The sequence below is a fragment of the Malaclemys terrapin genome, chromosome 14 (genome assembly GCF_027887155.1).
Source record: "Malaclemys terrapin pileata isolate rMalTer1 chromosome 14, rMalTer1.hap1, whole genome shotgun sequence".
Classification (NCBI taxonomy): domain Eukaryota; kingdom Metazoa; phylum Chordata; order Testudines; family Emydidae; genus Malaclemys; species Malaclemys terrapin.
The window spans coordinates 38,017,405-38,035,298 of NC_071518.1; the positions used below are offsets into that span (position 1 = coordinate 38,017,405).

Sequence of the window (17,894 nt, forward strand, 5' to 3'; positions counted from 1 at the left end):
CAGAGATTTACCTGCTTCTGACTCTTTGGGAAACTGCCACAAATTCTGAGATTATTAATCCTTTTTTCCAGCTCATGTTATTTTGATAATCATAGCTTTAGCCATGATTGACGTAGTTAGTCTCCCAAAAAGGGAGTTGTCAGCATCTGCAGGCAAAAATCCAATGCATCTATTTTAAGCATGAAACTCAAGGTGGATGTTTGCATCATATCCAATTTTCTATGGCTCAAGTCTACAGAAGTTGATGATCTCACCTCTAAGAAGGCTAGACTGTCAGAAAAGGAAGATCACTTACCTTATAGTAACTGGAGATCTTCAAGATGTGTGGTCCCCATGGGACACACTGTACACGGGCATACGCTCTATGCATTTAAGACCGGAAGAGTATTTAGTTGGCCCGCACCTATGCCCTACACCTCAAGCTCTGAACCGAGGGCATAAAGGGTGGTGCAGACCAACTGCCTCTCCAGTTCCTACTCTAGCATGAATCAAGTGAGAATCTGAGCAGAGGGAAAAGGAGGATGGGATGTGAATACCCACAGGGACCACACATCTTGAAGAACTACAATTACAATAAGAGCAGTAACCTTCCTTCCTTCACATGCTGGGCCGGCACTGTGGGTGAACTCCCAAACAGTGCTCACAGAGGAGGGTTCGAGGAAAATTTCCCACACCACAATTGCGGGAATGCTGAAACAAAGGAAGCATCCTTGGAAGAAACTTGCACTAGGACAAAAATGCTTACTAAAAGTGTGACTGGAGCCCCAAGATGCTGCCCTGCAAATCTCTGAGAAGGGGTTCAAACGAAAGGTTCAATGTGCCAACAGCACTAGGTTTTAAAACTGGGGAGAATGTTCTAATAATGTCTTTCAGGAATCTCACAGTTGTGGGATGATGAAAACCAAGCAGTAGTCCACTGAAGCAGGAAAGGCATTAATAGCTGCTAAGTAATGGACTAATGGACACAGCCAATGCCTTCAAGGAGAGAAGATACACCAGGATAAGAGGCACCGCAGACTCCTCACAGGAGATAAGTGAGGCTGCTGATACCAAATGGAAAAATCATTCCACGTGGTGGCATAGCCCTTCCTTGTTGAGGGTTTCCTGCTGTCACGGAGGATGGACTGTACTTGTGAACATGCTCTCTAAAAATTTGTTGTACGTACAAAAGCCAGACTACCAGATGGACAGAGGCTGGGTTGGGATGGATGTTTCTGTTCTGAGGCACTAGGTGAATGTATGGGCAAGAAGTCATCTGTAGGACAGTGGTGAACTAGAACTGGCTTGGCCACCACCAAGATTACTGTTGCCTTTTCCTGCCTGATTTTCCTGAGTCCAACCACTGTACCAGGAAGGCATCCCCTCTGGAATTGTGCCCCTGGGCAGCTTGAGAGCAATAGGCTGCATAAGTATTTCTTTGGGTTGCAAAGAGGTCCCAGGATGGGAATCCCTACTGCTGAAAATTATACAACACTCCTGAAGAGTGCAGCTCCCACTCGTGATGCAACAGTTCCAGAGTTGATTGCCTCCTGGCAGAGTGGGGCAGAATTCACTCCCCTTTGTTTATTATATAAAAACAGTCATGTTGTTCCACCTGATCTGGACACACATGGACCATATGAAGGGTAGGAATATCTTGCACACTTTATGCATTGCCTGAAGCTTGAGAAGACTGATATGTAATCGGGACTATCGCAGAGTTTGGAGACCCTGATCAGTTTGGTCATCTGTGTGTGTTCCCTATCTCATCAGGGAGGCATCTATAATGAGTGATGTTAGAACAAAGTGAACCCCTAAACAGACACTGCCCTTCATTTCCAATCAGGTGAGTGATAGCCAGATGCTCTGCGGAAGCAAGACTCATTTGTCCAGGGAGACCCTGCTCGAAGTGTGGACTGTCTGCAACCATGCCTGATGACACCATAAGTGAAGCCTTGCAAAGGGGGTCATGTAGGTGCATGAGGCCATATAGCATACCAGGACTAGGTAGAATTGGACTGTCATCTGGGGGCTGAGCCAAAGTTGGGCCTCTGTCCCAAGGTAAGCAAGCTTTGGCTGCTTGGACATTCAGGTTTGCTCTTACAAATTCTATAACTTGTGCAGGGATTAAAGGAGACTTTTCTAGATTTACCTGAAATCCCAAGGAAGGAAAGAGGCTGAGTAAGGAGGCAACTGGCACTTGTGCTTTCTCATATGACTGTCCCATGAGCAGCCAATCACTTCGGTAGGGAAATATTAGGCTGCCTTGTCAGCACATATCCACTGCTACCATGGACAGTACCTTCATAAAAACCCTTAGGGCTATCAAGAGGCTGAATGGGCACGCTGTTGAAAGTGCTCTCAGCCCACTAAAGCACAGCAAGTTCCTGTGTGCGGGGTGAAGGTCTACATGAATATAAGCATCCTTCAAATCAAGAGGCACATACCAAATGCCTTTGCTCAGGGAGGGGATTACAGTGGCCAGTGTAGTCATCCTAAATTTTGAACGATGAAAAAAGAATTTAGCTGCAAGGTCCAGAATGGCTCTCCAGCCCCCCTTCTTTTTAGGGATGAGGAAATCTTTGGAATAAAAGCTCTTCCCCCTATGTGGGGGTGGTACAGGCTCTCCTGCCCCTAACTGGATTAGGGAGTCCACTTCTTGTCTGAGAATGCTCTCATGAGAGGGTGTCCTTGAAGAGAGATGGGGAGGGAGGTTTGGAGAAGGGGCAGCAAGGAATTCTATCAGGTAGCCAGTTGATATAACATCTGACAGTAATCTGTCCAATGCGATATGCTGCCACATTAGGAGAAATGTGTCAGGCAGCCATCTAAGGGGGTAGTGGTAACTGCCTTCCTGGTAGGCAGGTGAGACTGAAGAGGGGAAGGCAGTGGTTGTAGCTTCTGTTCTGCTATATCCTCTAGTGCTTCCTAGGGGGCTCACAGGCTATTGGGCTGGGTGGTACCGATGAGAAGACAGCCCGCAACATTTCCTATGGAGTGCCGGGATATATATCCTCAAAGAGCAGAGGATGGCATGAGTCCTTGAGGGAGTGAAGCCACTCATCTGTCTTCTCACTAAATAGGTTGTTACTCTTGAAGGGGAGATCCTCTACTGTTCCTTGGATCGCCTTGGGAATTCTGAGAACTGCAACCAAGAAGCTTGCCTCAACCACTGGTGACCATTGGGCAGAAAGCCAAGTCCACTGCATCGGGTGATGCCCAGAGAGATGATCTGGCAACTCATCTCCCTTTGTCCAGGATGGCCTAGAATTGGGGCCTACATTTCTGCATTAGCTTATTAGCAAGCTAATTCTGACAGTTTATTGTAATTAATATTTTATTTGGACATTATGTCTGAACATTTGCTACGCAGAACAGTAAGCTGCCTGATGAACAGTTCTTTTGCCAAAGAGATCCTGTCTCCTTGCACCTTTGTCCAAAGGGGTGGACCTATGCTAGTGCATCCTGTTTGCTCCCTGACTGCCTGGAGCTTGGGTAGGGTAGGAAAACAAATATTCCGCCCCCTTGGAAAGAACAAAATGGGGTTGAGGCACAGGTAGCTGGTATGTGCCAACACATCTTAGTGGGCTCCAATCAGGCCTCATTTGTAGGGACTGCCAATTCAGAAGGAGCTGCAGTCTGGAGACTATCCAGGAGTTTACAAGTAAGATCTTGAACCTTTTCTAGTGGGTTCTGGAGAGTCTGTGATCCTCCGCAATAGGTCCCGATACTGCCTATGATCATCCAGTTGCGAGGGAGAGGCCAATGCCACCACCTCATCTGGAGAGGAAGAAAGTGCTGCCAACAGGTCCAGCTATACTGGCTGTTCCTGCTCAACAAAGCAATCTGGGGAGGACTAAGGCTCCTCTCTGGGCACCAGTGTCAAAGATCACGTCCCAGTGCCCTCAGACAGGGACTCAAAAGTCCAGACCTCAGGAGCCCAAACGGTGGAATCATAAGGATACGAGTCAGTTCCCAAGGAGGGTACTACTGGTCACTAGCACAACATTGCAGATCACGAGGGGGTGAAGGCAGCTAGGACCCTCTGGAAGCTCTGTCTGGGCTGATGTCTGGACTCCAAGCACCCAGGGGAACCACTGGTATCCCTTTGTGCTCGTCTGAGGAATAGGAGACGACTATTATCCAACTATTGGCGGAGCCAGAGGTACTGTGTGCATCTTGCAACCACCCAAACTGCCAGAGTAATCAGCAAATAGTGCACTGACAGCGTCCAAGTGCCCACAGCATGGCTGGGGCTTGGGACTGGCAAATGATGTGCTAATGATTTAGGGATGCCCCTCGATACTATCTGGTCTGAAAGGATCAGTGACTTGGGATCAGTATAAAATTGCCAGGTCCTCAGGAAGAGCATATTAAGGCCTAATACAGTGGGTCAGGACCCCTCAGGAGGTCGCGAGGTTATTACATGGGTGATCGCGAGCTGCCAAGCTCCACCCCAAGCCCCGCTTCACCTCCAGCATTTATAATAATGTTAAATATTAAAAAAGTGGTTTTAATTTACCGGGGGGGGGGGGGGGGGGGCACTCAGGCTTGCTGTGTGAAAGGAGTCACCAATACAAGAGTTTGAGAACCACTGGCCTAACAGAAGGAGAGCTGGAGAGAGTCTTGGGTACAGGTGGATCCACTGGTGCGAGTTTTGGCACAGCAATTTTCTTATGGTGTGTTCCGAGGATGAACACTCCCTCTATCCATGTGTGGTGCAGGGGTCAGTCCTGTCCTTTCATAGAATTTTGGAGCAGTAGCGCTTCCCAACAGCAGTGGTGCTGTTCCCCATGAGCTCTTGGTGCGCCCAGCCCTGGGCACAGCATCTCACTTGGGGCCAAGAGGGAGAGGATTCTGATCTAGAGCACGCTGGTACCAGAATGGCACTACCCAGAGGCTCAGGTTGACAAGATGGGAAGGAGGAGGATCCAGGATCACATTGGGACCTCATGGAGAGTTCCTTTAATTGTGTACGAGCCTCAACTACTGAGAATGCCTAGTATGAGGGGGAAGTAATGGCAGTCACACTCTGAAGGAAGGTGCAATCCCCTGATGCAGCACAGGCAGCTCTCGAGTGGGTCACTAACTGGGAAGACCTGGAAAAAAAGCCACGCAGGGCCGGAAGCCTGGAATCTTGGCTATCCTTAATGCCTGGAAAAGTAGGCACTGGGGGACCGCCCTGAACTATCCAACTAGGCTTACTAAGCTAAATATCTAAGATAAGCTACTTACAAAGATTATTTACAGAGCCAGTTCAAGTGGGAATGCTGAGAAGGCAGCAGTCACAGAAGGGTTCAGTCACAGACTCAAAGTGGTAGAAAGGAACTAGAGAGGCGGTCAATCCATGCCACCCCTCATGCCCTCAATTCAGAGCATGGAAGGTATAGTGGCAGTGACCAACAGACACTGCATTGAAGAATCTTCTGGTCTCAGATGACCAGAACTCATGTGATCCCACAGCAAATGCCCATAAGGACCAGCACTTGAAGAATCACAAGGACCACTTGCTGTCAAGGGAGATTTTGCTATACATTTAAAAGTTGACTGACACTGCCTGGTGCTGTACAAGACAACAGCCTGTCACAACCCTTTGTGTGAAGTTTCTCTACCTCTAACAATGCATCTTGCCTGAAATCAAAGCACAGAAGCGCTCACTCTCTCTGTGATGAAGTGGGAATTTTCTGTAATATTTTTATGAATATGTATGGCAGGTGATTTATTTGACTACGGATTGCTACCTAGTGAGAGTAGAAGGGTTCACCTCCAGCATTTATAATAATATTAAATATTAAAAAAGTGGTTTTAATTTACCGGGGGGGGGCACTAGAAGGGTTAAAATGCTGCTCCTGGAGTAAAGCAGGAGATAAGTGGTGTTTAGGTCATGTGACTCTAGAGGTATAAATGGGTTAAGGACTGGCAGAAAACGCCCATTATAGTGGAGAATCTAGAAAGACTGGGGAGTCCCAAGAACCGGACAACAACTGATACCTAACAGCAGGAAACTGTGGCAGGCAGAACATATAAATTGAACAGGGGTCCTGCAAGAGGACCAAGACAATGGATCGAGAGCTGACCAGAGGCTAGGAGAAGCAACAGCTTTTTGAGACACACACGGATCTCACCCAGGACTGTCAAAGAGGCCAAGAGGGGGAGAGAGCCAAAATGGATTCTTCATTAGCTTGGCTGGGTACAACCCTGATGTTGGCCAGTCAGAATTGTCTTCACCTTTACTTTTTTATGCTATCTTGAGGATGTTCCCAATGCTGTGTTCCAGTTGACTAATAAACCCTACTGTTTTGTAAAGGCTGCCTGGTATCACTGCAAATACTTGTTGAGGTGCACTAATCCCTGAAGAAGGCAAAGAAGTCTAGGAACAGAAGTCTTATTTGGACTTGCTGGACAGAGCTCATGGAGTGAAACAGGAGTGCTGGAGCCCAGGCACTCTGTCTCGAGATGCTGAAGCCATCTGGCTTACCTTTAAGAATGGGACCCCTTGGGGATCTGGCACACTGAAAGGGTTCCTCCAAAGGACTGTTTAAAAGCTGGGGCATAGCACAGATCCTGTGCTATGCCTACCTACCTCCACAGAGCCACTTCAAGCCAATTTATGATGAAGCAAAATGTTGTTTGCAATGGGCTGACAAAAGATTCCTTTGAACTACAAATGCCAGGCCAAAAGGGGTATTCACTCTGTTTTAGAGAACTAAAGCAACAAATTTTTGCAAATGCTTTCCTGGTTTAGTTTGAACACCCTAAAAGAGGCTTGCGCAGTCCTCCTTGGCCTGGCAACAGGGTTTCTACACATACTGCTGAAATGGAAACAAAAAAAATCTGTCAAATGATTTACAGGATCAGGCATGTTTTGTGAACAGGGGCTGCTAACAGGGAGTTTCGCAAGGGAGTTTGGGAAGGGAGCAGGAAGGGGGCGAGGGTCCCTTGCCGGTTCCATCTGTTTTCTCTTGATTCCCCTTAATACCTATAAAGCAACTACATTCTAACTGTTTGCTTAAACAACCCTTTCAGCTGACAGGGGGCTGCAGACGGGAGTTTGACAGAGGGAGGCTTACGATGGTTAGGAAGACCCGCAACACCTGTGCCAGCACTGCTACTGTCTCCTCCACCTGTGCCTGTAGCCAGACAGAGTGCCTAAGCATGGATGCCTCTACCCAGATCCTGGTGTGGTTTTGCAAAGACTGTAACTTGCAATTTCCACTTACTGATATCCAGGCTGGGGGGACCATCCAATGTGAAAGGTGCCTGCTGGTGGAATCTCTCAGGCAGCAGGTGGGAGAGCTACAGGAGGAGGTGGCTAGGTTGAGGAGCATCCGTATCCACGAGCAATTCCTCGACAGTGTCCATGTGGAGACAGCTGAGGTAGCTGTCCCAGTACACAGGACTGCTGATACACCACTGGTGGTGGAGGAGATGGCTCAGGGTGGACGCTGGCAGCTGGTTACTTCTGGCAGCGGGCAGTGCTCCACCCTTGCTCCGAACCCTCCTGCCGTGGTTATAGGTAACCGTTATGCTCTTCTTGATACAGGAAAGAAGGAATCACTCCCTACAGTAAAGGAGGAGAAGCCTCATACCCCTAAGGCTGGAGAGTCTGCTGCCACCACTGCGAATAGGAAACGTAGGGTAGTGGTGGTCGGAGACTCTCTGCTGAGGGGGACGGAGGCGCCCATCTGTCGCCCTGACATTTCATCTCGGGAGGTATGCTGCCTGCCGGGGGCCCGTATCCGAGACGTTACGGAGGCATTGTCGAGGATTATCCGGCCCTCTGACTACTACCCCATGCTACTCATCCATGTGGGCACAAATGATACTGCGCGGTGTGACACTGAGCGGATCAAGAGTGACTACAGGGCTCTGGGAGCACGGGTGAAGGAGTTTTGAAGAGAATACCACCTGCGCTCCATTCTTCCTGTTAAAGGTAGGGGCCCGGGCAGAGACAGATGCATCATGGAGGTGAATGCCTGGCTGCGAAGATGGTGTCGCCAGGAGGGCTTTGGCTTCCTAGACCACGGGATGCTATTCGAGGAAGGACTGCTAGGCAGAGATGGCGTTCACCTTTCGAGGAGAGGGAAGACCCTATTCGGACACAGACTGGCTAACCTAGTGAGGAGGGCTTTAAACTAGGTTCGACGGGGACAGGTGAGCAAAGCCCACAGGTAAGTGGGGAACATGGAGACCGGGGAAATGAGTCGGAAACAAGAGGGAGTGTGGGCTATATTGGCAGAGAGAAAGGAGAGTCAGGAAAAAACTGGGAGGAAAGATCAAACCAGTATCTTAGATGCCTATATACAAATGCGAGAAGTATGGGGAATAAGCAGGAAGAACTGGAAGTGCTAATAAATAAATACAACTATGACATTGTTGGCATCACTGAAACTTGGTGGGATAATACACATGATTGGAATGTTGGTGTGGATGGGTACAGCTTGCTCAGGAAGGATAGACAGGGGAAAAAGGGAGGAGGTGTTGCCTTATATATTAAAAATGTACACACTTGGACTGAGGTAGAGATGGACATAGGAGACGGAAGTGTTGAGAGTCTCTGGGTTAGGCTTAAAGGGGCAAAAAAACAAGGGAGATGTCATGCTAGGCGTCTACTACAGGCCACCTAACCAGGTGGAAGAGGTGGATGAGGCTTTTTTCAAGCAACTAACAAAATCATCCAAAGCCCAAGATTTGGTGGTGATGGGGGACTTCAACTATCCGGATATATGTTGGGAAAATAACACAGCGGGGAACAGACTATCCAACAAATTCTTGGACTGCATTGGAGACAACTTATTTCAGAAGGTTGAAAAAGCTACTAGGGGGGAAGCTGTTCTAGACTTGATTTTAACAAATAGGGAGGAACTCGTTGAGAATGTGAAAGTAGAAGGCAGCCTGGGTGAAAGTGATCATGAAATCATAGACTTTGCAATTCTAAGGAAGGGTAGAAGGGAGAACAGCAAAATAGAGACAATGGATTTCAGGAAGGCAGATTTTGGGAAGCTCAGAGAGCTGATAGGTAAGGTCCCGTGGGAATCAAGACTGAGGGGAAAAACTGAGGAGAGTTGGCAGTTTTTCAAAGGGACACTATTAAGGGCACAAAAGCAAGCTATTCCGCTGGTTAGGAAAGATAGAAAATGTGGCAAAAGACCACCTTGGCTTAACCACGAGATCTTGCATGATCTAAAAAATAAAAAGGAGTCATATAAAAAATGGAAACTAGGACAGATTACAAAGGATGAATATAGGCAAACAACACAGGAATGCAGGGGCAAGATTAGAAAGGCAAAGGCACAAAATGAGCTCAAACTAGCTACGGGAATAAAGGGAAACAAGAAGACTTTTTATCAATACATTAGAAGCAAGAGGAAGACCAAAGACCGGGTAGGCCCACTGCTTAGTGAAGAGGGAGAAACAGTAACAGGAAACTTGGAAATGGCAGAGATGCTTAATGACTTCTTTATTTCGGTCTTCACCGAGAAGTCTGAAGGAATGCCTAACATAGTGAATGCTAATGGGAAGGGGGTAGGTTTAGCGGATAAAATAAAAAAAGAACAAGTTAAACATCACTTAGAAAAGTTAGATGCCTGCAAATCACCCGGGCCTGATGAAATGCATCCTAGAATACTCAAGGAGCTAATAGAGGAGGTATCTGAGCCTCTAGCTATTATCTTTGGAAAGTCATGGGAGACGGGAAAGATTCCAGAAGACTGGAAAAGGGCAAATATAGTGCCCATCTATAAAAAGGGAAATAAAAACAACCCCGGTAACTACAGACCAGTTAGTTTAACTTCTGTGCCAGGGAAGATAATGGAGCAAGTAATTAAGGAAATCATCTGCCAACACTTGGAAGGTGGTAAGGTGATAGGGAATAGCCAGCATGGATTTGTGAAGAACAAATCATGTCAAACCAATCTGATAGCTTTCTTTGATAGGATAACGAGCCTTGTGGATAAGGGTGAAGCGGTGGATGTGGTATACCTAGACTTTAGTAAGGCATTTGATACGGTCTCGCATGATATTCTTATCGATAAACTAGGCAAATACAAATTAGATGGGGCTACTATAAGGTGGGTGCATAACTGGCTGGATAATCGTACTCAGAGAGTTGTTATTAATGGTTCCCAATCCTGCTGGAAAGGCGTAACGAGTGGGGTACCGCAGGGGTCTGTTTTGGGACCGGCTCTGTTCAATATCTTCATCAACGACTTAGATATTGGCATAGAAAGTACGCTTATTAAGTTTGCGGATGATACCAAATTGGGAGGGATTGCAACTACTTTGGAGGACAGGGTCATAATTCAAAATGATCTGGACAAATTGGAGAAATGGGCTGAGGTAAACAGGATGAAGTTTAACAAAGACAAATGCAAAGTGCTCCACTTAGGAAGGAAAAATCAATTTCACACATACAGAATGGGAAAAGACTGTCTAGGAAGGAGTACGGCAGAAAGGGATCTAGGGGTTATAGTGGACCACAAGCTAAATATGAGTCAACAGTGTGATGCTGTTGCAAAAAAAGCAAACATGATTCTGGGATGCATTAACAGGTGTGTTGTGAGCAAGACACGAGAAGTCATTCTTCCGCTCTACTCTGCTCTGGTTAGGCCTCAGCTGGAGTATTGTGTCCAGTTCTGGGCGCCGCATTTTAAAAAAGATGTGGAGAAACTGGAAAGGGTCCAAAGAAGAGCAACAAGAATGATTAAAGGTCTTGAGAACATGACCTATGAAGGAAGGCTGAAAGAATTGGGTTTGTTTAGTTTGGAAAAGAGAAGACAGAGGGGACATGATAGCAGTTTTCAGGTATATAAAAGGGTGTCATAAGGAGGAGGGAGAGAACTTGTTCACCTTAGCCTCTAAGGATAGAACCAGAAACAATGGGTTTAAACTGCAGCAAGGGAGGTCTAGATTGGACATTAGGAAAAAGTTCCTAACTGTCAGGGTGGTTAAACACTGGAACAAATTGCCTAGGGAGGTTGTGGAATCTCCGTCTCTGGAGATATTTAAGAGTAGGTTAGATAAATGTCTATTAGGGATGGTCTAGGCAGTATTTGGTCCTGCCATGCGGGCAGGGGACTGGACTCGATGACCTCTCGAGGTCCCTTCCAGTCCTAGAATCTATGAATCTATGAATCTTAGATCAACATTTGATCTACATTCAGACTGCATTTTGGTGACAGTGTGATCCTAAGATGTCGTCACTGTTCATTTGAAGAGAACAAAATAAAAATCCATTATAGTACTGTAAGTAAAGAAGAGACAACAGGTCAAACAGTACACTAGCTATAAATTTGCTATCCAGTCCTGGATGCATCATCAACAAGACAGTGCTATAATGAGACCCCTATTCACAGTTTCATGAGCTGCCAGGACTAGAAATTTGCAATGGTAGATATGCACTAAGCTTTTCTAGTTACACTGAGTGTTTTATCATCAATGCCATCAGTTGATGAGATCTCAGCTGCTAAAGCTGTGTTAGAACAGAAATGGAAGAATACAAGGGGGTAGTCTAAATTAGTATATTTTAACAGATTATTCTGATAGGTAGAAGCCTCCATCCATTGCTTTGAGTGCTTAAACCATATCAAGACAATTACATATAACTGACTAATGCCTCAGTCACCCACTGCAACAATAGGTCTGATCTACACTCTATGCCCCTCAGCCCTCGCAGATGAATTGGGGAGTTCCAGAGTCAAGCAGCTGTGCCAGCAGTTCCCTCAAATTAAACCAGGGGCTCAAGCACCTCAGGTCTTAAATGCTGAGCTACTGCATGGAGCAGTGGTCTGAGATTACCAGGCCCCTATATGCAACGATTTAGAAATTCTCACACACCTCCCCCATAACTACCACTTACAAACCAACAGGCAGCACTGGTTTTGAATGTTCTCAACATGAAGCTCTGATCATTAAGAAGGCAGTTATATCTGGTACTACTTTAGGCTTCCAGGTCTCAAGAAATAGCCTCAAGGAAAGTGCATTACAGTAAATTAGTCCCTCAGGATGGCAGAGATATGGGTAACTATAGCAGAAGTTCACACCCGAGAAGTGATTACACAGTTCATCCTTGCCAGGCAGACAGGTTACTGCTTGAACATCTTTGCAGCTAAATAAGAATCTTCAGTTGTGAAGCTATGCTATCAATAGGAGAAATCCTCTCTCAGCAGAGGCGCAACATGAACTGGTGTGGCTTGTTGCTCCCCCTCCAGCTACCATCATTCTTCTCTATGGCAAGAGCCTCAGCCAAGTGACTCATCCTGGTCTTCAATCTATATCATTGCACCCAAGAGGTCAAATGTGATGAGAGCTGGGTGTCAGCATTACTAACCCTTTCATATTCCCTGCAATCCTCAAAATCTTGCCTTGAGCCCATTACCATGCAATGGAGTCAGTCCATTACAACATGACCCCTCTCAGCCATAGAAAAAGGGGAAGGGTTTGCCCTTAACCAAGATGTAAACCGCCCTAATTTTACCCCTCAAAACAGCTATACCTTGAACTTCCATGATGCTTCAACCCTCATATCTACCCAAAATGGTTCACATACTTGAGTGCTGGTGGTGAGTATGGTAAGTTTCCTGGATAATGATCTACTAAACGATTTGTTAAGGGCTGGCAGTTCATAAATTGTTTAAAACAAAATTGTATTATCTTTACATTAGTTTAGCCAATGGAGGAAAGTCACAGGGGAAGCTTTAAAATAATGTGTTAGAAGACTTGACAACAGCCTCTAGAAAAGCCAATAAATCAAGCAGTTTAATTGTATAGAATAATCTCTCAATTTTATACTTGCTAACGGAACAATTAAGTGAATGGAATAGATGGTCTGAAGCATATATACACATATACAAAGACAAACTTGTCTATTTTGCCAGGAAATTTAATTTTCAGTACCAAGGGCTAATCTCCCATTGCTTTTGGATTCTATTTTAAAGGTAACAGGCCCATGCACTCCAAGTACAGGAAAGGTGAAGGCAATCAGTAAGTTTTGGTTCTATGAAGTATGATACAAAGACACCAGAAGATGCATCTCAACGGTCTGTAAAGACTGAAGGCTAACAACTCCTCTACTATTTTAAGGCAAACTTAGTTCCGCTTCAGCTAACCATATTGTCACACCAAATCATACAAAGATTTCTTGTCCCTGGGATCCTCTACCCCCATATTCAGGATTCCAGGTAACTCCAATAGACAAGTACTCAGTTTATGGCAATGCAATTAATTAGGAAGTCAATGCTAATGAGTGGAGTTCAATGAAGTTGCACCATCTTACCCGCAGTGCAGTAGCAAAACTGTTCTTCAAGTTGGTAGCAATGCTCATCATCAGAGGTTCCCTGCAGGTAATCATGGCCATACCAGCAGTCAGGTTCCGCATCATGTGGTGTGCTGCTACACGCATGCGTGACTCCTCTGAATCCAGTGCAAAGTCCTTTCTGACTATCTGTTCACAGGTAGTCATGGCAATCTTAATGGACCGGTCTACCACTGGATGGACAAGCTCCTGCACTGCACGCTCTATAGCTTGACGCACACACTGCTTTAGCTGTGGGTGGGCCTGGAACAGTGGAATCTACAGGGGAAAATTAAAACAACTTTAAGTGATTAGGCAACAGAAGGGTCAAACCAAAGTCAAAGAACAAGTACTCCTACATCTACTTTTAAAAATAGTAAAATCGCAGTTCTGTTTAAAAAAAAAATCAAATGTGGATTTCCAAGAAACATTAGCAGCTTTAACTGTGAATTACAGCTTTTCGCTCACAAGACACTCCTCAGCCAGCCAACAGATACTTGTTTGACAGCACTGGCAGCAGAGTGCTTTTGGCTACAAGAGAACAGAAGTAATCCTTTCAAAAAGAACTAGCGAAAAAATCTGGAAATGAACAGAAAGCCAATTAAAAAGGTTAAGAGGCAAAAACTGGGAGGTATATAGGAGATAGGGCAGCAAAACTACAAAAGCTGCAGTTTTACCTTGCAAAAGGGCATCCCTTGAAGGAATTTAAAATAAAGTTGGATTAAAAATGAAAGTTAGTATCAGGTAGTACACCTTCTTTTGAGTCCCCTGCAAACTCTGATTTTGACCTGTTGCTCTGAAAAAACCATACAAAAAAGGGAAGATAGGCAGGGCTATCCCAATGCACAAAAATAGAAAATGCTCTAAGGTTTTTTTTTTTAAACCTCCTAGTGTTACTTGCAAAACCCGAGACTAACTGAAAGAAACTAAGTCTCCTTAAAATATTTTTGTTGGTGCCATTGTCCACCCACATTCCAGTGTGCACAAGAGTGAAATGAGAGCTACAAATTCTTCAACAGGCTTTGTTCTGGACAGCTCTTTCAGTCAGATTGCTGGTGGAATCAACTGGAATCTTAAAACACGATGTTACAAAAAAAACTTCCTCCTTGGAATTGAGAGAAGTGAAACCACCAAAATTTACCGTAGGCTAACTGAAAAAAGTTCAGGTGTCCACTCATTCATGACATCACCACCAGTTAGTTTAAAATACTAAACCTCTCAAGCAGAGCTTCACATACAGATGAAAATTATATGAAATTAAGTATTCAATACCAGCATTCTAAATTCTCGTCTAGTGCACACAGATAGGTACAGGGAAAGCATCTATTCAAGACTCAGCATTGAGGTACTCCTACAGACAACTGTTTAGGTAACTATTTAGTTCACCAAATGCCACAGAAATTTGGTGGACAACAGAAAAATATCACTTCTAACTCAACACAGAACATTTTAGTTTTGACCCATGCCACAGAGGTTTGGCTGAAGAGACTGATTCAGCACATCAGTGAAAGTTAGCATCCTGATGGAGTAAATTCTATGCTCACGGAGCCCAACATGTTCATTCTTGACTAGAAGCAGGGTGCAGTTTGAGTCAGCTAAGCAGCCTCAGCTGATCTCAGTTGTTATAACAGTAGTAACGTGGTTTTTATGCAATCAATCCATCCTAAACTATACTGATTTTCTACATTAAAGGAACTCAAACTGTACCTAAAAAAATTTAGCCACATCTGTGCTTTGTGTACTTCTGTAAATTGTGTTTACTCCAATCGACTGCATTCTTCTGAGGCAGAAGTTTTGAAAGGATCTTTAAGGATGGGATAAAATATAGCCTATTGCAATAGTCGTTCCTGGTGGTGGATAAAAATGTCATCTCTTCTACATTAGCAAGGTTAGACTATAACTACTAGCGAATAACAGAAAAGCATTCTTAGTTACTGCTGCTACCTGGAACTGAAGAGCAACTAGGCATTCAGAAGTAAAAGACTAATCTGTGGTAAAGAGATTCAGACTTACTCCAGTAGATGCGGAGGTGCCAACTGCACTTCCCTTACTACAAAATCAATTTCAAATTTGGTTCAAGTCACAAGGTACAGATGGGTGGGTCTCATTCTGGTTTCTAGTAGATGCTAGCCTAAAAAGCGTAGCCTGATTTGGGTGTACTGATCATATTAGTTTGAATATGAAAATTTAGTTTATTACTTTAATTTTATTTGATTTTAACAATATTAATAAATATTAATATTAATTAGTATGGGTTTTAAGCTCACCAATCTGTTTGATCAGAAGATAAAAATTCTTGTCCTGAATCAGGCTCCACAGAATTTATAAAGGACCCGCGGGGGTATGACAGGAAGTTCACACTGAGACAGATATAGCCTTAAAGACTTATTAAAATTAATAGTAAGTAAATGGGAAGATACCCAGAGTTACAAAGTTACCATTGCATTACTGCTATTCAAAAGCTACAGATGATAATTTAGTATTATATGCAACAAAGCTTTGGTTAACATATGACACCCTTCCTTGGTACCTGGTGGCAAGAGACACGGGAACAGCCTTGTGGTTCAGGTTTCTCAATTCTTGAGTAAGGGATGCAGTGCTTAGAAAATGCTAAGAGCGATCAAAACTGACTAGGGTTTACTTGACTAACTTAAACCAAAACCTAACAAACAAAGAATAAAACTTAGGGAAACCAAGCTTAAACTTTAAGTTTCAAAGGAACTAGACTAAGAAGAACAAGTATAGCCTACTAATAGTAGGAGTCATCATAGATAGAGTGGAGGAAGTGAGAGAGAACTGGAGTACTCTATTGAGCTAGGTTACCTCTTATAGGGCAAATGCTGGAAATCCTTCCTCTTATGCACAAATTTCATTCCTCACCCACAGAAATGTTAGGGTACACTTACCCCATAGGCTAGTATGTATGTGCGTATTGATGACGGGTATGTACGCACATCAGTCTCTTGTGGCATACTTGTTAAGTCTGTGGGTACAACATTGTAAACCCCCCTATGCCATTCTCCATTGTCTACTGGTCTAGATAATGGGTCAGACATAGGCATGGGTACTCATCTATTTAGATAAACTATGGGTCAACTTTGCTTTCTGAGTAAAAGGTCTTAATATAGATATGCTAATTTTGCTTTAGCTTAACATACAGGATATGGCCTGTAGGTCTCTTGCATTACAGCCAAACTAGATTTATATTTAAAGTAATACACCTATTACAATAAACGAAAAATTTTTACACACACACACACGTTAGTCCTGTAGGCTACAAAAGTTTCAAGGCAATTTGACACCACTCATAGGAGTAGCTTAGTGCAGAAACAACAGTTCTGGCAGGACATATGAGGACGGACATACTTGTGTGAAAGAGCAGACCACCTGTATACATTGTTGACTGGAGTTAAGCACATTAACTAGTTCCTCAATTTCAGAAGAGTGCTTTTCGGTGAAAGTGAGAGCCCCTGCAGGCCATTGTCTATTCTGGGACTACAAAACCTTTCTGTAACAAACCACAATGAGCTCTAGTACTTACAGTCGGATTTAGAGTAATGTGCGGAGCCAGCCCTCCCAGAGAGTAGACGTTGATGTCATGGTAACTGTACTGAGGTTGTGGAGGAACGGATGCTGTACAAGTGGTGTTAGTAGCTGGGGTTGTAGAAGCAGCTGTAGAACATAGAAGTTGTAAGAATTCTTTAGAGTTGCTTCTTTACTCGAAACTAATTCACTGAGAAACTAAAAGTCTGTGTTTGCCTCATACACTTGGCGAGTACAACATTTGAAACATTGTTACCATTTCACTGCAAAGCTTCTGAAAAAGCAGGGTGATAAGTCAGTAACAGCTTACAGCATCTCTCCACCTGAGTCTGTCGAAAGGCAGCATTATTTCCTGTGTCATGCACAATTATAGCAATCCTTGGCTGCCTTTCTGCAAGTGCATCTTGCCACCCTCCCCCCAGCAGTCAGTATTTACAGGTTTTCCATGTAAGAACAGTCCACGGCATCATTTCCACTCATTTCTTTAGACTAAATTACTTCCCTTTTTCAATAGTTTAGGCTTCTCACTTCATTGATGTCCCAGTCTGTGTTCATGCACTGAGACTTTGTAATTGTACACTTTTCATTCAAGCCCCACTACATCAGATTCTTTTGTGAGATAAAGTAAGTAGTCCTGTGTAGCTTATGCTATTACACATATGAGGAGTTTAACAACAATCCTGCAGCTCAATAAGTAATCCTCACTATCCTGCTTTTTAGTTTAAAGCCACTGTGTGTACAGACACTGAGTATACGGACAGTTTTGGTACATCCTTCGCTGGGGACTGCACCTTGACATGTGAATGACTCAAGCGCTCTACCAGTGGGAGTTTTACCTGCTGGTAGGGCCATCCAAGTCAGATAGGTCAAAGGATAGGGACCAGATGAAAAGTAGTCCACTGGTCCTCCAGATTGGGGGAATAGGCTAAACAACATATCCTTGTAAAAAAATTGAGTGCGCCATTCTTATAAGTTAATGGAGATATCCTATCTCCTAGAACTGGAAGGGACCTTGAAAGGTCATTGAGTCCAGCCCCCTGCCTTCACTAGCAGGACCAAGTACTGATTTCTGCCCCAGATC

The 17,894-nt window shown here is 44.4% G+C and overlaps 1 protein-coding gene across 10 annotated transcripts in view; it reads right to left on the reverse strand.

Annotated features, from left to right (window-relative positions):
- Positions 1-17,894, reverse strand: part of CNOT1 (CCR4-NOT transcription complex subunit 1) — a 110,633-nt gene that overhangs the window by 20,487 nt on the left and 72,252 nt on the right. For all 10 annotated transcript variants that reach the window (XM_054049017.1, XM_054049019.1, XM_054049013.1 and 7 more), the window contains 2 exons: positions 16,812-16,942; positions 13,253-13,549 (listed from right to left, as the gene is read on the reverse strand). In XM_054049017.1, coding sequence (XP_053904992.1) covers positions 13,253-13,549; positions 16,812-16,942 — 428 coding nt within the window. The remainder of the gene's footprint in view (positions 1-13,252; positions 13,550-16,811; positions 16,943-17,894) is intronic.